The following is a 27,712-nucleotide window of genomic DNA, read 5'->3' as shown; positions in this document are numbered from 1 at the left end:
CTTACCCCAAATGGGTTTTACAGGCGATTTTGTCCCTGACTGTCCTTTCAAACTGTGTTACAGACACTTCAAACTTTGATACAGCTTTTCTATGTGACTGTACTAAATTTTGTATTCGTTTTTTAGGTTATTGAATAGGAAATTTAATGAAGATTTCAAAAATGTGCTCAAAACTGTCATTTTCTTACTTCAAATGGGTTTTATGGTTGATTTTGTCCCTGACTGTCTTTTAAAACTGTCTTTCTGGCAGTTCAAACTTTGACACCGCTTTTCTATGTGACTGAACCAAATTTTGTAGTGTTTTTTCGAGTTATTGAATAGGAAATTTAATAAGGATTTCAAAAATATGCTTAAAATACTCAATTTCTTACCCCAAATGGGTTTTAGAGGCAATTTTGTTCCTGACTGTCTTTTCAATCTGTGTTTGTGGCAGTTCAAACTTTGACACCGCTTTTCTATGTGACTATACCAAATTTTGTAGTGTTTTTTCAGGTTATTGAATAGGAAATTTAATGAGGATTTCAAAAATGTGCTTAAAGCACTCATTTTCTTACCCCAAATGGGTTTTACAGGCGATTTTGTACCTGACTGTCTTTCTGGTAGTTCAAATTTTGACACCGCTTTTCTATGTGACTGTACTAAATTTTGTAGTCATTTTTCAGGTTGTCAAATAGAAAATTTAATGAGGATTTCAAAAATGTGCTTAAAACACTCATTTTCTGACTACAAATGGGTTTTACAGGCGATTTTATCCTAGACTGTCCTTTCAAACTGTGTTTGAGGCAGTTCAAACTTTGACACCGCTTTTCTATGTGACTGTACCAAATTTTGTAGTGTTTTTTTAGGTTATCGAATAGAAAATTTAATGAGGATTTCAAAAATGTGCTTAAAACTGTCATTTTTTTACTCCAAATGGGTTTTACAGGCGATTTTATCCTAGACTGTCCTTTCAAACTGTGTTTCAGGCAGTTCAAACTTTGACACCGCTTTTCTATGTGACTGTACCAAATTTTGTAGTGTTTTTTTAGGTTATCGAATAGGAAATTTAATGAGGATTTCAAAAATGTGCTTAAAACTGTCATTTTCTTACCCCAAATGGGTTTTACAGGCAATTTTGTCACTGACTGTCTTTCTAGCAGTTCAAACTTTGACACAACTTTTCTATGTGACTGTACTAAATTTTGTAGTGTTTTTTTAGTTTATTGAATAGGAAATTTAATGAGGATTTCAAAAATGTGCTTAAAACTGTCATTTTCTTACTCCAAATGGGTTTTACAGGCGATTTTGTCCCTGACTGTCTTTCTGGCAGTTCAAATTTTGACACCGCTTTTCTATGTGACTGTACCAAATTTTCTACTGTTTTTTAAGGTTATTGAATAGGAAATTTAATGAGGATTCCAAAACTGTGCTGAAAACAGTCATTTTCTTACCCCAAATGGGTTTTACAGGCGATTTTGTCCCTGACTGTCCTTTCAAACTGTGTTACAGACACTTCAAACTTTGATACAGCTTTTCTATGTGACTGTACTAAATTTTTTATTCGTTTTTTAGGTTATTGAATAGGAAATTTAATGAAGATTTCAAAAATGTGCTCAAAACTGTCATTTTCTTACTTCAAATGTGTTTTATGGTTGATTTTGTCCCTGACTGTCTTTTTAAACTGTCTTTCTGGCAGTTCAAACTTTGACACCGCTTTTCTATGTGACTGAACCAAATTTTGTAGTGTTTTTTCAAGTTATTGAATAGGAAATTTAATAAGGATTTCAAAAATGTGCTTAAAATACTCAATTTCTTACCCCAAATGGGTTTTAGAGGCAATTTTGTTCCTGACTGTCTTTTCAATCTGTGTTTGTGGCAGTTCAAACTTTGACACCGCTTTTCTATGTGACTATACCAAATTTTGTAGTGTTTTTTCAAGTTATTGAATAGGAAATTTAATGAGGATTTCAAAAATGTGCTTAAAGCACTCATTTTCTTACCCCAAATGGGTTTTACAGGCGATTTTGTACCTGACTGTCTTTCTGGTAGTTCAAATTTTGACACCGCTTTTCTATGTGACTGTACCAAATTTTGTAGTCATTTTTCAGGTTGTCAAATAGAAAATTTAATGAGGATTTCAAAAATGTGCTTAAAACACTCATTTTCTGACTACAAATGGGTTTTACAGGCGATTTTATCCTAGACTGTCCTTTCAAACTGTGTTTCAGGCAGTTCAAACTTTGACACCGCTTTTCTATGTGACTGTACCAAATTTTGTAGTGTTTTTTTTAGGTTATCGAATAGGAAATTTAATGAGGATTTCAAAAATGTGCTTAAAACTGTCATTTTCTTACTCCAAATGGATTTTACAGGAAATTCAGTCTCTGGCAGTTCAAACTTTAACAAAGCAAATTGTTCACTATTTGATATGCCGTTATATACCGTTTTTTTGACCGATTCTTCTACCTCCATCAAGAACTTTGACTTGGCAACACTGATCTTCATCAGTAGCATAATCTGCTGATCAGTCAGATCGGTAGTTTTGAGGAATTTTGAATTATCCAAAAATCCCACTCGTCTATTTTTAATCCGTCCTTCCAAAATATAGGAAATTCGGGCGCGCGCAATTTTCACTTACCCTCACTCCCCAACCTCTTTGGAAAACGTTAACTCCGGTCCGTCCATAGCGTCGCGACGTTCATACGAACGACGCACTGCCCGACTGCCACGCGCGGTTCCCAATTTTGGCCAGTGCTCCGACCTTAGTTTGCTCATAACGACAAAATTCGAACCTTAAAAAAGGGCCGTTAAATACCACCAGGAAAATTCAAAATGGCCAGCGCTTCGTCCAGTGCCGTATCCAGGACCTCCAAGTACTCGTACAGGGCCGCCCAAGGAGGTTCCGCTGACGTCAGCATCGAATACAGCGCCGATTTGACCGCTCTGACCAGGCTCGAGGTAAAGTTTTATTAAAAGTGATTTTATGGTGGTGATCAGAACGGTGATTCAGTGTTATGTGCGGTATTACTTAAATCCTCCCAAATAAGCATCAAATTTGATTTTTTTTTGTATTTTTAACTGAAAAATTTGATCGGGGACATTATTTTTTCAGGACAAAATTCGTCTTCTCCAAGATGACCTCGAAGTAGAAAGAGAACTCAGATCAAGAGTGAGTAAAAGCACATTTTTGGCTTACATAAGATTCTAAATTTAGCTTTTTGGTATGCTAACGCTTTGCTCCTAAAAATTTCGCTGTTTTAACCGTCCTGCTTGGTTTTTGCAAAATTTAACCGCCATATTTGTTTTGATTTTGCTAAAATTCTAGCCTGCAAAAATCAGGCTCGAACTGGGATACGTAGGTATTCCATTACGCATAGCCTGGATTTAGAGGAATGAATCAACGCGAGGTTAGCAATGGTGCTATTTTAATTTTTGGCAAGGTGCTTTTCCCATTTAGTTCACGCTGATCCCCGTCTAGTACTCTGTTTCGATTTCAAAGGCTAAAAATAGCCACTTACGAAAAAACATATTTTTTTCCCAAAGATTTTTGCTGCGTGACTGATCTAGATGTCTCAATGGTCCAAACTATATTCAATTACGTCAAATATATTAATTATTACCAAATCTGTATAGACAGTTTTTGTGTGTATCAAAACTGTCTTTTATTCATTAATTTATTTCTCTTTATTACTTTTTTTTTTCATTTTAGTTTCAGACAAGACAAAAAGAATGTTAGTTAACTAGCACCCTTTGAAACTGAAATTTTATTTGAAAACTACCCTAAATCCCAATTAAAACATTGAATTTGAGATTCAAAAATCAAAAAAGCAAACAGTCAATTTTGACGCCCTCTACCATCCAAACGGTAAACTCGATCACTTGATTTAATAGTATTTTTGGAAACCTCGAAATGTTCTCTACAATTTTATTTCTATTCACTTTTACTGTCACTTGTCAAATAACCGAGTTATTGACGTTTAACCAGAGTGCTGCACAGCTGATTAGTTTTGAATTAACGGTCAACTTTGACTCCCTCTAGCGGCCAAACGGTGAACTCGATCACCTACAACAACAACTATACTACAAAACAAACTTTCAATTACGTCAAAAGTATTAATTACAAGTTTTTGTGTGTTTCAGATATGTTTTTTATTCATTAATTTATTTCTCTTTATTTTATTTTTTTTTCATTTTAGTTTTCACTGATTTTGACTCTGACAAGGAATATACAGAAAAACCACTAAAAAAATATTACTTAACTAGTACCCTTTGAAACTAAAATTTTATTTGAAAACTACCCGAAATCAATTAAAACATTGAAGATGAGAAAAACAATTTTCTGTGTATTCAAAATCAAAAAGTGCAATGTTTTAGTTAACAACTTTGACACCCTCTACCGGCCAAACGTTGAACTCGATTACTTGATTTAATCATATTTTTGGAAACCGCGGAATGTTCTCTACAATTTTATTTCTAATCACTTTTACTGTCACTTGTCAAATAACCGAGTTATTGACGTTTAACCACAGTGCTGCGCAGCTGATTGATTTTGACAATTTTTTAGTTAACGGTCAACTTTGAAATTGAGAAAAACAATTTTCAGTGTATTAAAAAATCAAAAAGTGCATTTTTTTAAATAGAACACCCTGTATATTATTATGCCACTCGATTCAGCTTGTCATAAGGTACACAATGGCCCATTAAGTGCTATTAAAAAGTCGTACTGTATCTGAGATATACAGGGTGAAAGTTAGCAAAAACAAGGTAATTAGTGCACTTTGATTTGCACTATTTTAAATTGGCCATCCTGTATATTATCACGTCATTCTATTCTGCTTCTTATGGCCAACAAATGGCTGGGACAAAAGGTGGACAGTTCCTGCCATATACAGGGTGAAAGTTAACAATACTCTCATCAAAAACTGGTCATCATTTCATCAAAAAAATTCATTTCATGTCATTTGATTTTGTGCACTTTTCTATTCGATCGCAAATAACTCGCTTTTTTGAAACACTCTGTATAAAACCACCGTATAACAAAAGAAAGTTAATAAATGGGGCTATCACGTGACGTTAACCGGACCACGCTAAGTTGTACCGTTTGGCCGCTAGAGGGCGTCAAAGTTAACTACATTTTTTTTCTACAATTTAGTAAATATCTCCAAAACTATTCCAGGTAGAGTCTTAAAATTTTTACCGTACATGTAACTCAAGAAGACGCAACTTTTGTCTAATATATACTTTTTTTGCCATATGCACCGTTTACCTGTAAAAAAATAAAAACAAGAATAAGGGGTAAAACTGGTTTCGTGCAGCTTTCTGTCTAAATCGCAAATTTATTTGAAACACTCTGTATATTATTACGTCACTTAAATCTGCCATAATAATCTGCCATATACAGGGTGAAAGTCGTCACATATTTTTAACAGAAAATTGAGACAAAAGTCCTGTTTTTCAAACTGAAATTAATCACAATCTTGAAACAAAATGGCGGTTACAGTCAGCCATCTTGAATTTTGTAAACTCCTAACCTTAGTTAAAGAACATTGTAGAGTTGTTGCACGTAATTTTGGACAAAACATCCTAATTCAAACAGGGTGTCCTTTTTTGAAATCATTCTTATTAGTCAACACTGTTTTCGTAGCAATTTAAGTAAACAACCCTGTATATATCTTACAGTCTTTTAATCCAAGACAACAGCAATTATTTGTTCACATCCAATGTGAGATGATGTATGTGCGGAACGCACTCCTCTCTATGTCATGATTGTCATTTGTCATGCGTCAAGCAGTGATTGTGAGGTTAAGTGGGCACCCGGCAATTTATGTGAACATTGTGAACACAGTTCTATTTAGGATTGCAAAGTTTGATTATTTTCCCCCTTCTAGGGGCTTATTACATTGATTGTTATAATAAATGCTTAATATTAACAGCATTTATGTTGTTTTCTTATAATATCCTGGAGGATATTACATCCAATACAAAAGTTACAGGGTGTCTCAAGTAAAATAGTGTAGATTAGAGTAGGTAAGGGCAATCAGGGATTAGTTTACACAAATCTTTCATTAGAACCAATTTGCTAAAATGAGTGATTAGCAATCATTGCCTACGCATTTTAAAGTATACTATTCTTAATTTAGCAATTACATAATTACACTTGAAACCAATTTTTTTGGCTTTTTACCCAACATTCCAGCCTATGTCACAAATGTCTCAAAATAATCTGATGGAATCCAAACCAACTGAAATATTCCAGTAACCTAAATACGTTAGTATTTTTAGACTGTGCTTTGAAATTTTTTCATTCGAATGCGTAATAGTAAATCGTTGATTTACCTTTGCAGATTGAACGGGAGAAAGCCGATTTGAGCGTGCAAGTCATCCAACTTTCCGAACGTTTGGAGGAGGCCGAAGGCGGTGCTGAGAGCCAGGTAAACAATGCGATTACAGTCTAAACGGTGAAGGTAAAATTGACGAATTTTCAGTTTGAAATCAACAAAAAACGGGACACGGAACTGTTGAAATTGCGCAAACTCCTCGAAGATGTCCACATTGAGTCTGAGGAGACCGCCGCCATCCTCAAGAAGAAACACCAGGAAATTGTTGTGGATTTCCAGGACCAGATTGACACTCTGGCCAAGGCTAAATCCAGGTAAATTATACAGTGTGTCCATTTTTTTCCTAGTATACAGGGTGTCCCAAATTTGAGCAAGAAATCAAACTTAAATAATTTCTTAAATGGGATGGGAATCTACGTCAAATTCTAGGCCTACTTGATGTAAAATGTCTGTATCGATCTTCGACTGTTTTTGCTCTAGCCATCTTGATTGGCCCTCAAATCGAGCAGAAATTCCAAATTTGAGCAACATTTTTGTGCACTTATCCAGAAAATCGTGAATAACTCGCTTATTTGAACCATCCTGTATATACGAGCCATATAACAAAAGAAAGCTAATGAATGGTGCTCTCACGTGACGTTGAGCGAACACGGCTTAGTTTCCCGGTTCGGCCGCTAGAGGGCGTCAAAGTTAACCTTGCTTTTTTTGTGGTTTTTACTAAATATCTCAGAAGCGCTTCAAGTTAGAGGTCTGTAAATTTGTACCACAAGCGTACCTTGAGGGGATACAACTTTTACCTTAAATGCTGTTTTTTAGTACCAGGCACCGTTTGTCCTTGAATAATTAAAAACAAAAATTGCCAACAAATTTAAAGGGTGTGGACGTTTTGGATTTTATTAGAAATTTTTATTTTTTTTTTAAATAAACTTCCACTGCCTAAATTCCTTCCGGTTAATGATACAAAAATGACGTAAAGTGTCATTTGTAAAAATGTCATTTTTTAAGGGTGGCACGCACTGAAAACCGTCAAAATTGACATAATTTCTAGTTCATCCCCAAAACCGTGACAGTTGGGGCAAAATAGATGTCAGGGTGTCTCGGATTAGCGGCTGAATACAGGGTGTCCCAAAAAAGTAAAAAACAATTTTTATTTTCCGCGAAATATCTCAAAAACTGCGTAAAAAGCAAAACATTTCAAAAAGCTTGACTTTGACATCCTCTAGCGGTCAAACTATCACACCAATGACCTTTTTTGAATACACCGTTGAAAAGCCTTTGGTCTGGACTATATTTTACCTTCAGTGCCCTTTTGTCGTAACTGTTCAAATAACTGAACTATTTTACGTTAAACCGAAACAGGTTAAACCACTTTGAAGGTTTGTGAAGCTTGACTTTGACGCCCTCTAGCGGCCAAACGGTGCAACCGATTAACTTAAATGAGCATATTTTTGGAAAGCTTACGATCTGAGCTATCTTTTCGCTTCAATCACTTTTGGTCGTCAACTGTCAAATAAGCAAGTTATGGAGTATTTTTGAAAAAAGTGCTATAATAAAAAAAAATAGTTTTTTTTTAAATTTATTTCAGTTTTTGATTACAGTTTTTTATTATTATTGAACACGATTTTCAATAGGACACCCTGTACATCAAATTTTTTCATCAAAAAACAATTTCCTGAGTTTTAATCGAATATACTTTATGGCCACACTGTATGTTACATACGTTTACCATATGTTCGTCAAAACAGGCTTTTTATAGATGAAAGTTTATTATTCCAAACGATCTTCAGTTCATGCAGGCCATTTTGCCAATAATAAATATTTGGTCTAGGAATTGCACACTTAAAACACAATAATCTGAAAACAACTTTATAAATAGATCCCAACCATATTTGTTCTGGATTTCATTTTGGCTTTTATTGCGAAAAAATGTGGAATTAACAAATTTTTGTTTACAACAATCTAAATTCTTTGCCGACGTTTCGTTCATTCTACATAAACTTCTTCAGGGCCCGAATTATTATATCCAAATAAAACGTATTTATTTACAACATTAAAACTAGATCACAGTTTGTTTATGTGTAAACGACTGTAAAACTGCACTTCCTTCTTCCAATAAAATTGCATATAGACAAGTCCATTAAACACAGTAACTTTGCAGTTTCAGTTGTTTTTTCTGGATATTTTCAAAGGTGGTACTATTTCGGGAAGTGTTCCAGTTATTTCAGTTATTTTTGTTTGCCAGAGATTGCTTCGCCAATGACAAGTTCCAAAATTTAGGATTCCACGCAATGGAATTTATCACCTCAATAATTCACTTTGAAAGTACCCACAAGGGGACAGAAAGTAGGTTAATTAACTACAAAAGTAGTACTAAAGTTTGTTTTGCTACATCCCGTGTATTTCAATCTTTAGTACAACAATGCTAGTGTTTATTATAAATCACTCTGTATTAAGGTTAAAAAGTGCGTTAAAAAAGAGCCAATCACAAACCAGGAATAATAACACTATATTATACACTATTACACAACTTTCTGTATACGTCAATTATGCAACCAGGTATACAGGATTTTCTTGACACTTGGTGACCTGCATGCTGTAAGTTTAGAGTTAATTAGAATATTTATTGAATTTTCTAAATATTGGTGCAGAAAAACTGCATTACTTTCGCAGTATTATTTTGTAGTATTTTTTATCCTTTTTCTAATGACGTTTTAGTGAAAGTACCCCCCATTCTTGAGCATACAAATTTTGCTGCTTTTTTTTACCAATCACATATGACGAACAGTGTTGTGATTTACGCAAGTACTGCACATGATGACTCTCTAATCAAATTGTTTAAATTTAAAGCTAAATTACTGAAATTTTCAGGGCTGAGAAGGAGAAATCCAAATTCCAATCCGAAGTCTACGAACTCCTCTCCCAAGTGGAGAACTTGAACAAAGAACGTATCGTCTCTGTGAAACACGCCGAAAAATTGGAAATCACCATCAACGAACTCAGCATCAGAATCGAGGAACTGAACCGCACCGTGGTTGACATCACCTCCCACAAGCAGCGCCTCTCTCAGGAGAACATTGAACTGACTAAAGAAGTTCAAGACCTGAAGGTCAACATCGAGAATGTTCTTTACCTGAAAGGACAATTGGCCGGCCAACTCGACGATGCTCGTCGTCGTGCCGAAGATGACGAAAGAAGGAGATCTCTGCTGGAGGCCCAACTCCACCAGGTTGAGGTTGAATTGGAATCCGTGAGGGTGCAACTTGAGGAAGAGAGCGAGGCCAGGTTGGACCTCGAAAGGCAGTTGGTCAAATCTCAAGGCGAAGTTCAGGTTGGTAGTAGTTTTGGTGGTACTTTGCAAAAGGTGCTCACTTAAAAGTGACAGGTATGGAAATCCAAGTACGAAAGCGAGGCTGCTGCCCGCGCTGAAGAAGTCGAGGAATTGCGCCGTAAATTCAACGCCCGCCTGCAAGAACAAGAGGAGCACATCGAAGCTCTCTTAGTCAAAGTGAACAACTTGGAGAAGCAGAAGTCTCGTCTGCAGTCTGAAGTTGAGGTTCTCATTATTGACTTAGAGAAGGCCAACGGCACCGCCAGGTTTGTTTCCCTTACAATTCCTCATTTCAACTAAACTCTAATAATCGAACAGGGAACTGCAAAAACGCGTGGAACAACTAGAGAGAATCAACATTGATCTCAAGACCAGGTTGGACGAAACCGTTCAACTGTACGAACAAAGTCAGAGGGATTTGAGAACTAAAGTAACGGAATTGCAACGCACCGTGCATGAATTGGACAAGACCAGAGAATTGAAGGACGCTTTGGTTAGAGAGAACAAGAAATTGGGTGGTATGTTTTTTTTTTTAATTCTTATTAGGTCTGTTTGCGTGTCCAGCTATTGGCCGTTACCCTTAAAATGTCAATGTCACAACCAATTGTTTTACTAGTAAATAAATAATGACAATATTGTCATTTTTTACGCATGATGAATGGGTTTGCGTGACATTTACATTTTGTGTTTACTGACGTTTTGGCCAATGAAATAATGTTGTGTTTGTCACAATGAATCCTGATTTTTGCAATTTTAGACAGTTTGGACGTTATTGACAGTTGTCACGTGATTTCAGAAGACTATTTAGCTAGACTATGAAGTGAAAATTGCCAAAATAACTGTTAAATCTCAGAAAATCTTCTAGTTTCGAAAACTGTGTTAAAATGTAATTCTTGCAAATTCTAGTAAAATTTTGACATTAATGACAGACATCACGTGGGTTTAGAGAATAATTTGGAATAAGAAAATGACTGTTTTAAGCGCATTTTTAGACAAAAAGCAGGAGAATGGTAGAAGAACTACAAAAACGGTAGACCTGGCAACATTGCCTAAAGCTATGTTCATTAACATAACCACAACTCAGTCTTAAACACCCTCAGACACACACCAACGCACGAATTAACAATTAACTGCTCAATAAATAATGCCTATTAAATTAGAAGATTTTTAAGTTCTTAAAAGCAGTTGTTTTTTATCTTAGCAGTATACAATTTTCTATCACAACAAACACAGAAAACAGTCAATCTGGCAACAGCGGACACAACTCGGTAAAAGTCGAAATCAAGAAGGCCGCCTTTGTATTATATCTGCGTTCGTTGAAAAAGCGCGTGTGAGAAAGAGAGCGCAATAACCCGCAACTAATCGCTACGCAATACGAATACATTTTCAAAACGTCACACTCTCTGATGACATGTATCACCAAATTGTCACACTTGTAGCTGTAATTATTATTGTTAACTGATTAATTGTTGTTTATAGACGATTTGGGCGATGCCAAAGTGACAATCACTGAACTGACCCGTCGTCTGCACGAATTGGAACTGGAAGTTCGTCGTCTCGAAAACGAACGTGAAGAACTTACCGCCGCTTACAAGGAAGCCGAAGCCGTAAGTGTCCATTTCGCGGCTGTTACGGGACAGTTTTTAACGTAAACCAACTCGGTTGGTGTCCATTTTAGGGTCGTAAAGCCGAAGAACAACGCTCTCAACGTTTGTCCGCTGAATTGGCCCAATTCCGTCACGAAGCCGAGAAACGCCTGGCCGAAAAGGATGAAGAAATTGAAGCCATCCGGTAAGTTTGTTACAGTTTTTTTTTAAATTCTACATGGTGTGACGTCGCAAAGTCCAACATTAATATACAGGGTGTCCCAAATTTGAGCAAGAAACCAAACTTATAATTTCTTAAATGGGATGACCTATTTTTTATTAGATTTCTAGGCCTACTTGAACTTAAATGTCTCCTCTTCGATCCTCAACTGTTTTTGCTCTAGCAGTTTTGATTGGTCGCCCCTCAAATTGAACACAATTTGAGCATTTTCGTGCACTTATCCAGAAAATCGTGAATAACTCGCTTATTTGAACCATCCTGTATATACGAGCCATATAACAAAAGAAAGCTAACGAATGGGGCTCTCACGTGACGTTGAGCGAACACGGTTAAGTTTCCCGGTTCGGCTGCTAGAGGGCGTCAAAGTTAAAATTGCTTTTTTGTAGTTTTTGCTAAATATCTCAGGAAGGCTTCAAGTTAGAGGGTCGAATTTTACCTTCAATGCTCTTTTTTCGTACCAGGTACCTTTTGTCATTGAAAAATTAAAAATTGTCAAAAAGTTTTAAAGGTTAACAGGTTTTTAAGAATTTTTTTTTATTTTTAAAATAACACTGCCTAAATTCCTTTAGGTTAATGATACAAAAATGACCTAAGCTGTCATTTGTAAAAATGTCTTTTTTTAAGGGTGCCACGCACTGAAAACCGTCAAAATTGACATAATTTCCAGGTCATCCCTAAAACCGTGACAGTTGGGGCAAAATGGATGTCAGGGTGTCTCAGATTAGCGACTGAGTACAGGATGTCCCAGAAAAAGAGACAATTTTTAGTTTCCGGGAAATATCTCAAAAACTGTGTAAAAAGCAAAAATTGGCAAAAAGCTTGACTTTGACTCCCTCTAGCCATCAAACTACCACACCAATGACATTTTTTGAATACACCGTTGAAAAGCCTTTGGTCTGGACTATATTTTACCTTCAGTGACCTTTTGTCGTAACTGTTCAAATAACTGAATTATTTTAGGTTAAAGCAAAAGTGGTTAAATCACTTTGCAAGGTTTGTGAAGCTTGACTTTGACGCCCTCTAGCGGTCAAACGGTTCAACCGATTCACTTAAATAAGCATATTTTTGGAAAGCTTGTGACCTGAGCTATCTTTTCACTCAATCACTTTTGGTTGTCAACTGTCAAATAAGCAAGTTATGGACATTTTTTGGAAAAATGCACAAAAATTTTGCTCAATTTTTTTCATTTTATTTAATTTAATTAAAAAAAAAAACAACAAAACAATCTAAGTATGGTAAGTGGAAAGAAAATTCAGGTTTGTGGTGCCCCGCCCTAGCTCAAATTTTCGTAAGGGTCACAATTAGTTGACCCAATAAATGAGGTGTCAACGATGTGAGATGTCAATGTCAATTAGGTTTGCTTTTACTCTTTGTGATTGGTCAAAAAAAAACCAACTGAAAAGCAAGAAAAAAGCTGAAAAGCTTGCTCTTAGGGGTGAGTAATTTTAAGAAATTTCGAACGCAGTTGTGGCGAAAATCGCGCTTGGACCAATCAGCGCGGCGTTATTTGACCGATCACCCTGCGACTACGTTCCAACTTTTTGTACTTTGTACTTGGCAACAATACACAATTTTTCTATTGATTTTTGATAAATTTTGTTTTTTTAGTTTATGTTCTGGGACTTTTTCTAATTATTACTTTTATTATTATAAAAAAATATAAGGTATTAATTACAGAACAAATAACATTTTAAACACTGAAATAGATTATAAAGTCATGTAGTTAGTCACTTGACTTGAACAAATATGTTATGCATAAGCAAATGTTCTGGTTGACATTAAAGTTCAAAGTAAACGAATTGTTGGCCTTAACATCAAGCCAAATTATTTCTACGTCACCGGGTATTAAAATAACTGTTATTCTAGAAACAAAATGAGTAATTATATTTGAATGATTAACCCTTTGCTTGGATGCTTGATCTCCCTATATAAATCGCATTTTTATGGTTATGAAAGCAGTGTATAAAATGGGGAGCAATTTGGTTCCCACAGACAACAGAAATCCTCGAACAAAATGGCGTCCAAAAACCAAATACTACAACTACAATTACGGCATCGGAATGAACTATTACCAGCCAATGATCGATTTTATTGACGAAAAAATTAAAGGACGTAGAGTTCCCACTCCTCACCTGCCCTGGACCGATGAGCTGGGATTAAGCCAGTTTGACCCGAACCGTCTCCGCAGTTACAACGGCCACGAACTGACCAAATTAGCCGACAAAACGGAGAAAAGTGCTAAAATTCGGTTAGGATCTGGACGCTCGCATGCGAGCTCCAGTTTCCTGTTGCGGGAATCGGTAGGCGCGGCCAGAATCACCACGAAAATCCAACAAGAAGAACGGAAGAAGAACAAAGTGGTCAAGGAGATCAAGAAACTGCAGAGCAGGATGAGAGACGATATTGACTACGACCCTCAACGCGATAGAGAAATTGAGCGAGAGCTGAGGGCCCAACAAAAGTACTTGAGAGGCAAATCAGCCAAGAGCATTGAGCAACAATTGCTGGCCACCAGTCGTAGAGCAGTCGCTGAAAACATTGATTACGACCTGCAAGTGGCTCAGATGAGCCATAGCATTGCTTCGAGTAGATGTTTGACTCACGTCAAAATGATGGATGAACGGATGACGACTCAATTGGAAGAGTCCGTGAGGCAACCGTTGGAAACCTTAAGCCTGGAACTTCAAGGGTTTGACCGTAGGGCCACTAATCATTTTATAGATCAAAGGTATCGAAACTATAGCGTTTTAACCAATTAGTTACGCAACCTCCTTCAGATTGTTTTTTGTCTATAATTAAATTTAATCGAAGGCAATGTACGATGTCTGCCAAATTAAATACTTTCCGGTCTTGGATATGTTAAGTGGTCATCTATTATTAGCATACCCCTCAGACAACAGAGAAACTATGATATTTGCAGATACTTGGGAAATTTAATTGTTTTGTTTAAACCTGAGAAACAGCCTTACTTGGCTGATAGTCAATGAAATGGGTTTTTTCCTGATATGCAATATGGATTGATTGGTTAAGTAGTTTGACCACTAGAGGGTTTCAAACTTGAACTTAACTGTTAAAGCAACAAATACATTTTGTAGTTACTACAGTCTTAACAGAAATGCTAATAATAATGTTTCCACAGTTTGAGGAATGCTACTTTGGACATTCTTTATCTACTCTCTACACGTTGGTGAACATTTTCAGTTGAAATGACTGAAATACAGTGTGAATCAGATTGTATCTACCAGTAGCATACAGTGTGTCCATAAAGTATGGAATAAGTTCGATTAAAATTCAAGGAATTCTCTAGAATTATTTTATAAAAGGTACGGCCTCTGGCGGTGAAATTTGGAGTTAGGATTTTGTACAGATAGCCACCATTGGCTATTAATTAATATTTTACCGATATTACCTAAGATTAATATTTACCATTGTCACATTACAATATGTCAGAAGAAGACAGAACTTTCTAGCCCTTACAAGACTGAATTAACAAAATTTTAATTAAAAAACTGAATGAAAATTGAATAATATGGGTTAACAAGGAAAGTTGGAACGTAGTCGTAGGGTGATCCGTCAAATAACGCCGCTCTGATTGGTCCAAGCTCGATTTTCGTTACGACTGCGTTCGAAATTTCTTAAAATCACTCACCCCTAACAGCAAGTTGAAAGTTTCATTTTATTTTTTTTTTGATCAATCACAAACAGTAAAAGCAAACCTCATTGACACTTTTAAATATTAAAGAGGGAGTTTTAAAGCTGCCAGATGCCTCTGGAAGCTATCTTAAGTTGCCAGAGGCCTCTGAACCCTTTTAAAAGTATTTTGAAGCTGCCAGAAGTTTCTAGAAGACATTTTGTGTTGCCAGATGCCTCTGGAAGCTATCTTGAATTGCCAGAAGCCCTCTAAACTTTTTTAAGACTGTTTTGAAGCTGCCAAATGTCTCTGAAAGCCATCTTAAGTTTCCAGAGGCCTCTGAACCCTTTTAAAAGTATTTTGAAGCTGTCAGAAGCCTGTAGAAAACATTTTCTGTTGCCAGAGGCCTCTGGAAGCTATCTTGAATTGTTAGAAGGCTTCTAAACCCTTTTGAAGACTGTTTTAAAGATGTCGGATGCCTCTGGGAGCCATCTTGGATTGCCAGAAGGACTCTAAACTTTTTTAAAGCTGCCAGATGTCTCTGGAAGCCATTTTAAGTTGCCAGAGGCTTCTGAACCCTTTTAAAAGTGATTTGGATCTACCAGAAGCCTCTAGAAGACATTTTGAGTTGCCAGCGGTCTCTGGAAGCCATCTTGAATTTTCAGAAGGCCTCTAAACTCTTTTAAGATTGTTTTAAAGCTGCCAGATGCCTCTGGAAGCCATCTTAAGTTGCCAGAGGCCTCTGAACCCTTTTAAAAGTGATTTGATTTCCCCAGAAGCCTCTAGAAGACATTTTGAGTTGCCAGAGGCCTCTGGAAACCATCTTGAATAGCCAGAAGGCCTCTAAACCCTTTTAAGACTGTTTTAAAGCTGCCAGTTGTCTCTGGAAGCCATCTTAAGTTGCCAGAGGCTTCTGAACCCTTTTAAAAGTATTTTGAAGCTGCCAGAAGTTTCTAGAAGACATTTTAAGTTGCCAGAGGTCTCTGGAAGCCATCTTGAATTGTCAGAAGGACTCTAAACTTTTTTAAAGCTGCCAGATGTCTCTGGAAGCCATCTTAAGTTGCCAGAGGCCTCTGAACTCTTTTAAAAGTGATTTGATTTCACTAGAAGCCTCTAGAAGACATTTTGAGTTGCCAGAGGCCTCTGGAAACCATCTTGAATAGCCAGAAGGCCTCTAAACCCTTTTAAGACTGTTTTAAAGCTGCCAGTTGTCTCTGGAAGCCATATTAAGTTGCCAGAGGCCTCTGAACCCTTTTAAAACTATTTTGAAGCTGCCAGAAGTTTCTAGAAGACATTTTGAGTTGCCAGATGCCTCTGGAAGCCATCTTGAATTGCCAGAAGGCCTCTAAACTTTTTTAAGACTGTTTTGAAGCTGCCAAATGTCTCTGGAAGCCATCTTAAGTTGCCAGAGGCCTCTGAACCCTTTTAAAAGTATTTTGAAGCTGCCAGAAGTCTCTAGAAGACATTTTGAGTTGCCAGAGGCCTCTGGAAACCATCTTGAATAGCCAGAAGGCCTCTAAACCCTTTTAAGACTGTTTCAAAGCTGCCAGATGCCTCTGGAAGCCATCTTAAGTTGCCAGAGGCCTCTAAACCTTTTAAAAGTGATTGGAGTCTACCAGAAGCCTCAGCTTTCTTTTGTTATATGACTGATATATACAGGATGGTTGAAATAAGCTTTAAATTAGGTTAGAGAAGGATAGCGACTGATCTAAAGAAAGAACAAGGTGGTCATATTTAACCTGTAGACGCTTATATTATAATTTTTTATATCAAATATTAAAAAACGGGTAAAACTGGTGTTGTTATAGGTTGAACAGAATAATTGATCTCCGTTAGTCCAATCTACTTGAAAAATAGGATGTTTTTCAGGTGGATAGGGCTTAATTCGCTCAAAAGTTACGATGTGTACGTGGTCTGCATCAAAGGCCTACTAGAACCAAAATTCCTGCCATTTTAAGGTTTTTTCAAGAAAAAATGACTAAGAAACCCTTCATTTTCAGTAAGGCCACCAGCATTGAAATTGAACAATTGAACGCTCGCGTCGTTGAAGCCGAGACCCGTCTGAAAACCGAAGTCACTCGCATCAAGAAGAAGCTGCAGATCCAAATCACCGAGTTGGAAATGTCCCTGGACAGTGCCAACAAGATCAACATTGACTTGCAAAAAACGGTCAAGAGACAATCCCTTCAACTCACCGAGATCCAGGCGCACTACGACGAAATCCAGAGACAGTTGCAGGTCACTTTGGATCAATTGAGCGTGGCTTCCAGACGTGTCCAGGCTTTAACTGCCGAGGCCGAAGAAATCAGGAGCAACTACGAAGGCGTAAGTGTGACATTTCGGTTGAAACGCTGGGAATTAAGGAGAAATTTCAGGCTCTCCGTGGCAAGAAACACGCTGAACAACTGTACGAGGAAGCCAGCACCCGCATCAACGAATTGACCACCATCAACGTGAATTTGTCTTCTTCTAAGGCCAAGATCGAACAGGAATTGTCTGGCATCGTGGCTGACTACGATGAGGTCACCAAGGAGTTGAGGATTTCTGACGAACGTTACCAACGTGTCCAGGTAACTCATCCACAACCTTAAAGCTCGGTTCTCATGTATCCGGAATTATAACGGAGCGCGGGGTGCGGAATGAATGCTTTTTACGCACGGAAAACTACTTGTCGTTCACATGGTTGACGGAATAGTGTTAATACAAGTGGGTTTTACAGGCCATTTTGTCCTTGACTGTCCTTTCAAACTGTGTTTCTAGCAGTTCAAATTTTGACACTGTTTTTCTAACTGACTATACTCGATTTTTTAGTGTTTTTTTAGACTATTGGATAGGAAATTTAATGAGGATTCCAAAAATGTGCTTAAAACTGTCATTTTCACACCACAAATGGGTTTTACAGGCGATTTTGTCCTTGACTGTCCTTTCAAACTGTGTTTCTGTTAGTTCAAACTTTGACATTGTTTTTCTCTCTGACTGTACTCAATTTGGTAGTGTTTTTTAGGTTAGTAGATAGGAAATTTAATAAGGATTCCAAAAATGTGCTTAAAACTGTCATTTTCACACTACAAGTTTGTTTTACAGGCGATTTTGTCCTTGACTGTCCTTTCAAACTGTGTTGCTAGCAGTTCAAATTTTGACACTGTTTTTCTAACTGACTATACTCGATTTGGTAAGGTTTTTTTAGGTTAGTAGATAGGAAATTTAATGAGGATTCCAAAAATGTGCTTAAAACTGCCATTTTCTCACTCCAAGTGAGTTTAACAGACGATTTTGTCGCTGACTGTCTTTTCAAACTGTGTTTCTGGCAGTTCAAACTTTGACAGCACGTTTCTCCCTGACTGTACCGAATTTTGTGATTTTTTTAGGCTATTGGATAGGAAATTTAATAAGGATTCCAAAAATGTGCTTAAAACTGTCATTTTCATACTACAAGTTTGTTTTACAGGCGATTTTGTCCTTGACTGTCCTTTCAAACTGTGTTTCTAGCAGTTCAAATTTTGACACTGTTTTTCTAACTGACTATACTCGATTTTTTTGTGTTTTTTTAGATTATTGGATAGGAAATTTAATAAGGATTCCAAAAATGTGCTTAAAACTGTCATTTTCTCACTCCAAGTGAGTTTAACAGACGATTTTGTCGCTGACTGTCTTTTCAAACTGTGTTTCTGGCAGTTCAAACTTTGACAGCGCTTTTCTCTCTGACTGTACCGAATACCTATTGTTTTCATTCGATTGGCAATCTGAAGCCAAGCCTTCTTCAAGGCATTATTATCCTTGTGTTGAGGGTGCTTAGAATCCCACAAAATGGGGTAACTTTGGACAAAAGTGTTAAAATCGTTTTCGTTCATCTCCACGGACATATTTGTTTTGCTGTTTCTGTTTTGTTTTCTGTCCCTGTCATGATTACGACGTTTACGCACGGAAAATATCAAAATATGCAATCCGGTCCGGATAGACGGACAGAACGCTGATTGGCTGAACGATTTTCCGCTCTCCACATTCCGCGAATGTTCCGGATTCACGTGAACCAAGCTTAACTCTCTGTAAATATGCTGAAGTTTGGGTTTTTCACAGGCTGAACTGAAACACACCGTCGAAATCCTACACGAAGAACAAGAACGCGTAGTGAAGATTGAAGCAATCAAGAAGTCTCTGGAAATTGAAGTAAAGAACTTGTCAGTCCGCTTGGAGGAAGTCGAAGCCAACGCTATTGTTGGTGGCAGAAGGATCATCAGTAAACTAGAGGCCCGCATTCATGACTTTGAAGTTGAACTGGACGAAGGTTGGCCGGATGATTTTTTTAGTTCCGTAACTTGATGGGTACTTTTTTAGAGAAACGTCGTCACGCCGAAACCATCAAGATCCTGCGCAAGAAGGAACGCACCGTCAAGGAAGTGATGATCCAATGCGAAGAAGACCAGAAGAACATCGCCCTATTGCAGGAATCTTTGGACAAGGCCAACCAGAAGATCATGCTCTTCAAGAGACAATTACAGGAACAGGTAAAGAGTGTGATTGGTGGCAAGTGAACTGTTTTCTGAGATTGTTTGTTGACGTTGACAGGAAGGAATGTCCCAACAATCTGTCACCCGTGTACGTCGTTTCCAAAGGGAACTCGAAGCAGCCGAAGACCGTGCCGATACCGCCGAAAGCAGTCTGTCACTCATCCGTGCCAAACACCGCACCTTTGTCACCACCAGCTCAGTTCCCGGCAGCCAGGTAATGATTTTATTTTCTGTCAACTGTCACCTTGTCTTTAATATGTTTTCGTTTCAGGTATACTTGGTTCAAGAAAGCCGATCAGCCGAAGTGTAAGAGCCCCAGCCTTACTAAATCCTTCTTAAGTTATTCATCGTTCGTGCACATAATAAAAAAGTTTATATCAAGTTAAATAAAAAATATTTATAAATGACCTAGGTGTAAGTATGTAATACCACTCTCTTTGAACGTGTTTCCTTTTTATAAAATAGTAACAACATTTCAAAGGTAATTTAAACAAAAATTTGTGGTGTTTTACCGACGTTATATGCCGTCCCCAACTATTCGACGGTAGTTAATTTGTAAGTTTGAATGTACTGTGTAAGAATAAAGTTGCTTGTATAACAAATGTTTGTTCTTATTTGCCAGGAAATTACCAATCAAGTGTCTAAAGCAGTTATAGTAAGTCTACAAATAAATCACAAACCAATGAACAGTACTGCAGATACTTATGCAACCACGCATACATCATTTATACTACTTTCTATTGTCACACCCGTAGGTATTAGTAGTTACGGTGCACACGTTCTCTCGCAACTTGAAGTTACCATTAGAACACTATACAGGGTGGTGAGAAAAGAATTTCAAGGGCTACAAATTGGTATATTGAACCACCCTGTAACTGTCAAAATAACCGAGTTATTGACAATACAATGGACTTGTTTACAGGGTGATTCATTGAATTTTTAACATCGTCGTAACTTAATTTTGATTTTATCAAAAAATTGCCAAATGTGAATCTTGTAGATATTTGACGTAGATTTTTGGAATCTACGTCAAATTCTAGGCCTACTTGATGTAAAATGTTTGTATCGATATTCAATTATTTTTGCTCTAGCAGCCTTACTTTGACCACCCTCCTCGAAAGCAGAAATTCCCAATTTGAGAGAAATTTTGGTGCACTTTTCCAGAAAATCGTCCATAACTCGCTTATTTGAAGATTTAAGATAATGCAAGGAGACATAAACGAGCTGAAATAAATGTAGGTTTCGTTCGTTTTGGCACTTTATGGAGCAACCAGAGTGTGACATCACAATGACGTAGTTTGACAACACCGTAACTTAACCAACTGTCAAATTACGTCATCCTGACGACACATTCGCGTTGTTTGCACCATAAAGGGTAAAAACAAACTGTATTTATATTATTACTTTTAGTCTTAACTCCTTCACTTCGGTAAGTGGAAACCCTGATTCTGGGGGGGTTCTGAAACTTTTCGGAAAGTTGTCAGGAGCATTTCGAGGTCCTTGGCACATTCAAAATGGTCCTAGAGGCCTCTGGCAATTTAATATAGTTGTAGAACACCCTGGTACTTTTCAGAATGGTCCAAGAGGTTTCTAGTTACCAGAGACAAACCTTACTTTGACCACCCTCCTCGAAAGCAGAAAATGTTGGTGCACTTTTCCAGAAATTCGTCCATAACTCGCTTATTTGAAACACCCTGTATAAACACACCGTATAACGAAAGAAAGCTAATGAACGGGGCTATCACGTGACGTTGACCGGGCACGGCTAAGGTGCCCCGTTTAGCCGCTAGAGGCCGTCAAAGTTAACTCTCATTTTTTTCTCAGGAACGTTTCAAATTAGAGGTCTGAAATTTTTATCACAAATGCACCTCGATGGGATTCTGGAAAAATGTCCATAAATTTAATTAAACATTGACGAAATTATTACATCAGGCAACGATGCTAAACTCCCTTTCTTCCTCCAAACAAACTGCCTTTGAGGGTGTGTAATAGCAGTGCGCGTGAGACACGTGCCGATTATCCAGAGCCGTACTAAATTACTATTTTTTTCTACTAAATTTTACTAGAATCTACTAAAATCCAATTCCTCCTTTTGATCTGGTTGATCAAGTTGACAGCCAATTTTGTGTAGTAGCAAACGGATTTTGTTGTTGCATTACGTAGCCGAGATGGAGGAACAAAAAAACCAACCGAATACGGTTATGCCAAAGTGGTATTGATCGTGAAAACCGAACAAGGGTGACTCTCAACCCCCTCGATTGCCCATGTTGCCGAATCTACCAATTTTATGTTGTCTCTCTGTAAATTTGAGTGGATTTCTAAAAAACCAACTATTGTTAGTTAATTGACATTTTTATTGAAAAAGTTTTAATTAATAATTTGGGGTAATAAAACAGGGTTGGACTGGGGTGAACACCTTGAAATCTCCCTATTAAGCGCATCTACCGGTTTCACCCTGGCAACGTTGAGTTTTTCCATAGGGAAAGAGTAGTGTTGGGGTGGCATTCGTCCCGGCCATGTCGTGACTTTCTTACAGTCCTTTGCCTAGGATATGTCGTCGATATCAGCCCAAGGGGTGGTCGAAAGGGCCTCCGCGGAATTAACAAAACGCATCAATGGTTTGGGTCTCAGGGGCAGCAAACACCACTCGTCCAAAGGCAGCGTCATGGAACGAGTAACGAACGTATTTTGCGGGGGCGGCAGCACGGCCGTGGCGGCCCCAGAAAAACCGTCGAGACTGTTACCGTCCAGGGGCCATCAGAAGACCACCCCCGCACCTCCCCTAAGAAAATCCAAACCAACCCCCGTTCATTTAACGTGGGAACAGCTGATGTTGGACGAGAAGTTTTTGTCCAGGTTTTTCCTGTATTTTGCACCCGGTGAACGATGTGTCCTGGCTCAAGTTTGTGTCCGATGGCGGGACGTTTTGTACAGATCGCCCCGGTACTGGACAGGTTTGGTTCCGGCGCTTCAGTGTCGCGAATTACGCGCGTTTAACGTGAACGAAAGGGCTCGTTTGTACTCCTCATTGTTACGCAGAGGCTTTCATAGTTTGTGTCTCATTGGTGCCACCAATGAGGACGCCATTGACTTGATTAATGCGTTTCCATTGGCTTCGAAACACATACACACGTTAAAGTTGAGTTGTTCCAGTATAGCAGATCAAGGTCTGGAATCTTTAATGGACCATCTTCAGGTAAGTTAACTAAAATGACGTATCACTAATGTATTTGACCAAATTTAGTATAGATGTCACCGTTGTTATAATGAAATCATCATTCACTTTCAAGTAGAGATTTTAAAAGCTGGTACGGTCCTGTCTACTGTGAGACTTACTAGGAAATGTAAAATATTGGATTTATTATAGAAGCTCTTATGAGGGAAAACTAATTTGGTGTATCCCTATTTTTATCAATCAAAACGTACGCATGCAATAGAATGTCACGTGACAATTGTCAAATTTAAGTCTGCGTGATTTATATAGTCTATTTAAAAACTAGAAGGAAGGAATGAAGAAGCCTGACATACACAAACAAAATCCCTAGATTTGATGTATCAGCTTGATTGATTGGTATTGATGATTTCGGATCCAAACGCGTTACGATCTAAAAATCACATGACACCATAATTTTAAAATCATTTGGTGGTCACGTGACCTTTCAATCATAACGCGTTTGGATCCGAAATCACAAACCAGTCAAAAAACGGTAAACCAAAACAAATTCATTCATTTTACATTATTATACAGGGAGTCTTTTAACAGTTGTCAAGAATTTTAATCATTCTTCAAAAATACAATTTTTTCATTTATAATTGTTTTTTTTTTAAGTTTTGACATTAGTGGCAGATATCACGTGGTTTTAAAAGATAATTTAGCTAGACAGTCACGTGACCATTGTCAAAAATCGTAAATCTCAAAAACACTGTTTATATCGAATAGTGCAAGAAAACGTTTTTAAATCCTGATTTTTGCAACTTTTGAGCACGGTTTGACAGTTTTGACGTTAGTGACAGTTGTCACGTGATTGTAGAACACTATTTAGTTAGACGGTCACGTGACAATTGGCAAAATAACTGTCAAATCTTAGAAACACGTTTTATATCAAATACTGCAAGAAAACGTTTCTAAATCTTGATTTTTGCAACTTTTGAGCATGGTTTGGCAGTATTGACGTTAGTGACAGTTGTCACGTGATTGTAGAACACTACTTAGTTAGACGGTCACGTGACAATTGGCAAAATAACTGCCATAAATCTTAGAAACACGTTTTATATCAAATACTGCAAGAAACGTTTCTGAATCGTGATTTTTGCAACTTTAGAGCATGGTTTGACAGTTTTGACGTTAGTGGCAGTTGTCACGTGATTTCAGAAGACTATTTAGCTAGACTATGAAGTGACAATTGTCAAAATAACTGATAAATCTCAGAAAATCGTCTTCTTGTTTCGAAAACTGTGTTAAAATGTAATTCATGCAAATTCTAGTAAAATTTTGAAAATTGTGACAGACAGGATATTAAAGGTAAACCTGGCAACATTGCCATCACTACTGCCAACCAAATTGACATTCCTTCTAGTTTTTAAATAGACTATTATAAGGATCCTAATAGTGTTGCCAACACTTCCACACTAAAAACCCACTGGGCAACACTACACTTTTAAAAAAATTGGGTAAAAGACAAATTTATCATCGAAAAAACCAAAAAGAACCATTCAAATGTCCCTCTCTGGCAAGCATTCAAAATATTTAACGATTTTCCGCAGACATTTGGACGTTTTCCCTTATAATGCCTCCAACAAGTTTCTAGATAACCGTTTCCAATTATGTGACCTGAATTTCCCAACAATCGCCACTGTACATTGATTTTTTTTAAAGCCTAATCATTGTGACAAGTACAGTAAACAGTGTATTGTGGGTTGCATATACGGTATACAGGTGTGATAAATCCAAAAGCGACCATAGGAAAACCGCGTAACGGACAGAGAAACGTAGGTAATTGCATGCGCGGGAGAAAGACCGAAAACCAAAAAAAATATCAAGTTGGCCATATTTTTAGCGCGCTGTTGCCAAACGCCGTAAGTAAGTTTGTCGAGGGTATTGAATACTTACGGCGTTTGGCAACAGCGCGCTAAAAATATGGCCTACTTGATATTTTTTTCGTTTTCGGTCTTTCTCCCGCGCATGCAATTATCTACGTTTCTCTGTCCGTTACGCGGTTTTCCTATGGTCGCTTTTGGATTTATCACACCTGTATATTCAATCAAATCAAATCAAAACTCTTCCAGCTTAATTTATCATTTAATCGCAGGCTTTGTACGAATTGGAACTGGCTGGCTGTAACGAGATAACGGAGCAAGGCTTGTGGCAATGTTTACATCCACGAATAGTCTCCCTCACCCTCACCGATTGTATTAACGTGGCCGATGAGGCTGTGGGAGCCGTAGCTCAGCTGTTGCCCGCCCTCTACGAGTTTCAGCTGCAAGCTTACCACGTAACCGATCAGGCTCTCGGCTACTTTTCGCCCAAACAGGGTAGTTCATTGGGGGTGTTACGATTGCATTCCTGTTGGGAAATAACCAATCACGGTGTAGTGAATATAGGTACGTTTCACTGTTTTTTTTTAATGTGGTTTTATTTGAACTATTCCAGTGCACTCCCTACCGAATTTGACGGTTTTAAGCCTGTCGGGTTGCAGTAAAATAACCGACGATGGGGTGGAGTTGATTGCGGAAAATTTACAAAAGTTACGGGCTTTAGACTTGTCCTGGTGTCCCCGAATTACGGACGCAGCCCTCGAATACATCGCCTGCGATCTTAATCAATTAGAAGAGCTCACTCTAGACAGGTACAAAGTGAACATTAATAAGCAGCATTAAGTGGTAAAAAAACAATTTTTAGGTGTGTTCACGTGACTGACATAGGAATAGGCTACATTTCCACCATGTTATCTCTACAAGCGTTATATTTACGTTGGTGTTCTCAAATTAGAGATTTCGGACTGCAGCATCTGTGTGGAATGAGAAATTTACAAATACTGTCCTTAGCAGGTGAAATCAGGCAACACCGACTCACTCTCTCTACTCAGTTCAATTTCAGGCTGTCCCCTACTGACTTCAAACGGCTTGTCCAGCCTGATTCAATTACGGCACATGCGCGAACTCGAACTGACTAACTGTCCAGGGGCGTCTCGGGAATTGTTTGACTATTTGAAGGAACATTTGCCACGATGTCTTGTCGTGGAATGAGCGACAAAACGGGAAATGTCCGAGCACAAAGCAATAGTCAAGTAGGTATTCCAGGAAAGTGTTATACAGCCGAATTTTGAAATCTAGAGCTTTAATAACACTTAAAAGAGCTTTGTTGATTGCCTTCCCTTTTAGAAGGTTGTTAAGTACAATTATATTTAACTTATTCCCATGTCAATTTCGTTTAATACAAAGCTTGAAATAATGCTCACATTAAAGATGTTTGTGTTATTAAAGTTGGCACACATGTCAAAAATGTAATATCATGTGCAATAAATGTAATTAAAAATGCTGTTTAAATGTTAAAAAAATACCAGTAACATTCCATTCATATCAACTTATTAACCCCTATTTAGAAGTGCACTATTTTAGTTTAAAATTAAAGTCATGCTTTAACCTTATAAATTTCCTTTTTAACTGTTTTAAGTATAACTTGTGATTGTAAATAGGAAAAGTGTTACCCGTCAATAAAAATAGCTATTTTATAAAGGTGTTTATATATTAAAAACTTACCCTCACAGACTAATTATCCCACCAAGACAAGACTCCCAAACCTGGTTCATTAATGCTACCCTAAACAAAAACTCCAACTAACACCAAACTAAATAAGAAAACAATCACAAACCATTAAACTGTAGGGAACTTTATTCTCACTGGAGTCTTCCTGAATGCCGGCAGGTCCTGCCGGACAAGTCTCAGTGAACGTTTCTGCAGTGACCCGAAATCTGATTGATTCCCCAGCATCCATAAACAAGTCATGTTTGTTGCCGTCGCCCGTGTCATACTCCCACACCCAAGCCTGTTCAGTTTCGTTAAACTTGTAAGGGTGCTGGAGGGCGTTTGGTGGTATTAGGATGTCATCAAAGAAACCCAAAGTGACTAAAAACAACAATGAGCACCTACATGAAAATGTGGTATAAATCTAGAGACCGTGAACACCCTCCTGGCTGCAACTGCGTATTTTCCCCACTAAAATCTCTTCCAAAAATGGTCTGAACACTATATAGCGGAAGTGTACAATGGTGTGTGATGCCCCATCTCCAGGTATTATGAATGACTCTTTCAATTGGGTTATGTCGTACAGGGCAATGCACAGGCCCACGTTTAAGACCACCTAAAGCAAAAACCACAAAAAACGAATGTTTTAAATAGAACAAGGGGATGTACCTTGTTGGCCAACTTTTTGTTCAGTTCTACGGCTATGGCGTCGTTCAATTTCATGTGGAAATTCTCAGGTAGGATTCGGGTTACGTTTTTCATTTCGGCTAATATGAACATTACGGTTTATTTACAATAATAACACGTTATTCAAATACCTAAAGGGATATAAACAAAACAGATCACATAACCTAGAAAGTTTTCTTAGGTTAGGTATGTTTGAAAGTTGTCAGCTGCAACGTTGCCAAACATTTTTCTCAAGACGTCTGTTTTGAGCTATTTTAAGTAGAAACTTGCTGCTTTTATGTAAGTATTGTTTTTTAGGCAATTAATTACCGTAATAAAATAATAGGAAACGTATAAACCACTAATTTTTGGTAATTATTAACGAATGACAGTATGTTAAACACACGGCAACATTGCAAGAAAGTTTTGTTAGGTTAGGTATGTTTGAAAGTTGTGAGCTACAACGTTGCCAAATATTTTTCTCAAGACGTCTGTTCTGAGCTATTTTAAGTAGAAACTTGCTGCTTTTATGTAAGTATTGTTTATTAGGCAATTAATTACCGTAATAAAATAATAGGAAACGTATAAACCACTAATTTGTGTTAATTATTAATGAATGACAGTTGACAGTATGAGTTAAACACACGCGACAACATTGCAATTTTTAAACAAGAAAGTTGAGTTTTTGGAT

At 37.6% G+C, this 27,712-nt stretch overlaps 4 protein-coding genes and 1 long non-coding RNA gene across 12 annotated transcripts in view; 3 read left to right on the top strand and 2 right to left on the bottom strand.

The window, feature by feature from the left end:
* Fhos (Formin homology 2 domain containing) overlaps window positions 1-2,622 on the bottom strand; it is a 70,263-nt gene extending 67,641 nt beyond the window's left edge. The window contains exon 1 of the mRNA XM_081991333.1: window positions 2,618-2,622. The gene's annotated coding sequence lies outside the window, so the exon portion shown is untranslated. The remainder of the gene's footprint in view (window positions 1-2,617) is intronic.
* Window positions 2,623-2,664: 42 nt separating this feature from the next.
* On the top strand, window positions 2,665-20,213 carry Prm (Paramyosin). Of its 2 annotated transcripts, XM_081991339.1 has the most exons (15): window positions 2,665-2,937; window positions 3,092-3,148; window positions 6,324-6,410; window positions 6,465-6,631; window positions 9,186-9,645; window positions 9,700-9,911; window positions 9,964-10,163; window positions 11,125-11,252; window positions 11,324-11,436; window positions 17,104-17,428; window positions 17,479-17,673; window positions 19,181-19,388; window positions 19,439-19,608; window positions 19,670-19,825; window positions 19,883-20,213. In XM_081991339.1, exons 1-15 carry the CDS (start codon window positions 2,812-2,814, stop codon window positions 19,919-19,921), a joined length of 2,643 nt encoding a protein of 880 aa, XP_081847465.1. In that variant the 5' UTR covers window positions 2,665-2,811; the 3' UTR covers window positions 19,922-20,213. The 2 variants fall into 2 exon arrangements, with proteins under 2 accessions (XP_081847465.1, XP_081847466.1); XM_081991340.1 differs by lacking the exon at window positions 3,092-3,148.
* On the top strand, window positions 6,648-7,560 carry LOC145736893 (uncharacterized). The gene is made up of 2 exons (XR_014180138.1): window positions 6,648-7,024; window positions 7,218-7,560. It is a non-coding gene; the product is annotated as an uncharacterized LOC145736893 (long non-coding RNA).
* Polr3H (RNA polymerase III subunit H) lies at window positions 8,808-27,349 on the bottom strand. 7 transcript variants are annotated; one of them, XM_081991369.1, is made up of 5 exons: window positions 27,025-27,349; window positions 26,788-26,971; window positions 26,483-26,736; window positions 26,371-26,425; window positions 8,808-8,910 (listed from the first exon to the last, which is right to left on the bottom strand). In XM_081991369.1, exons 1-4 carry the CDS (start codon window positions 27,133-27,135, stop codon window positions 26,420-26,422), a joined length of 555 nt encoding a protein of 184 aa, XP_081847495.1. In that variant the 5' UTR covers window positions 27,136-27,349; the 3' UTR covers window positions 8,808-8,910; window positions 26,371-26,419. The 7 variants fall into 7 exon arrangements, with proteins under 7 accessions (XP_081847495.1, XP_081847491.1, XP_081847496.1 ...); XM_081991365.1 differs by having other exon boundaries at window positions 26,371-26,430; window positions 27,025-27,320; XM_081991370.1 differs by lacking the exon at window positions 8,808-8,910 and adding an exon at window positions 21,962-22,816.
* Window positions 22,163-26,346, top strand: LOC145736885 (uncharacterized). Its single transcript, XM_081991359.1, has 5 exons — window positions 22,163-22,807; window positions 24,921-25,212; window positions 25,262-25,457; window positions 25,511-25,659; window positions 25,709-26,346. Exons 1-5 carry the CDS (start codon window positions 22,163-22,165, stop codon window positions 25,855-25,857), a joined length of 1,431 nt encoding a protein of 476 aa, XP_081847485.1. The 3' UTR covers window positions 25,858-26,346.
* Window positions 27,350-27,712: the final 363 nt, after the last annotated feature.

Source organism: Ips typographus, linkage group LG13, assembly GCF_016097725.1.
Source record: "Ips typographus isolate SLU linkage group LG13, UJ_Ityp_2.0, whole genome shotgun sequence".
NCBI lineage: Eukaryota > Metazoa > Arthropoda > Insecta > Coleoptera > Curculionidae > Ips > Ips typographus.
The sequence above is the reverse complement of the archived record's forward strand: the minus strand, read 5'-3'. Positions and strand labels throughout refer to the sequence as shown.

What these genes read in the sequence shown, in the direction of transcription:
- Polr3H (XM_081991367.1), bottom strand. Translation starts at nt 27,135, where the DNA reads ATGTTCATATTAGCCGAAATGAAAAACGTAACCCGAATCCTACCTGAG. An exon ending in CAGCCAGGAGGGTGTTCACG is followed by an intron (nt 26,737 to 26,787) that starts GTCTCTAGATTT and finishes TGTTGTTTTTAG; the next exon opens with TCACTTTGGGTTTCTTTGAT. An exon ending in AAGTTCCCTACAGTTTAATG is followed by an intron (nt 26,431 to 26,482) that starts GTTTGTGATTGT and finishes GTTTTTGTTTAG; the next exon opens with GGTAGCATTAATGAACCAGG.
- LOC145736885 (XM_081991359.1), top strand. Translation starts at nt 22,163, where the DNA reads ATGTCGTCGATATCAGCCCAAGGGGTGGTCGAAAGGGCCTCCGCGGAA. An exon ending in CTTTAATGGACCATCTTCAG is followed by an intron (nt 22,808 to 24,920) that starts GTAAGTTAACTA and finishes ATTTAATCGCAG; the next exon opens with GCTTTGTACGAATTGGAACT. An exon ending in GAAGAGCTCACTCTAGACAG is followed by an intron (nt 25,458 to 25,510) that starts GTACAAAGTGAA and finishes AACAATTTTTAG; the next exon opens with GTGTGTTCACGTGACTGACA.
- Prm (XM_081991339.1), top strand. Translation starts at nt 2,812, where the DNA reads ATGGCCAGCGCTTCGTCCAGTGCCGTATCCAGGACCTCCAAGTACTCG. An exon ending in CTGGCCAAGGCTAAATCCAG is followed by an intron (nt 6,632 to 9,185) that starts GTAAATTATACA and finishes TGAAATTTTCAG; the next exon opens with GGCTGAGAAGGAGAAATCCA. An exon ending in AACGTTACCAACGTGTCCAG is followed by an intron (nt 17,674 to 19,180) that starts GTAACTCATCCA and finishes GGTTTTTCACAG; the next exon opens with GCTGAACTGAAACACACCGT.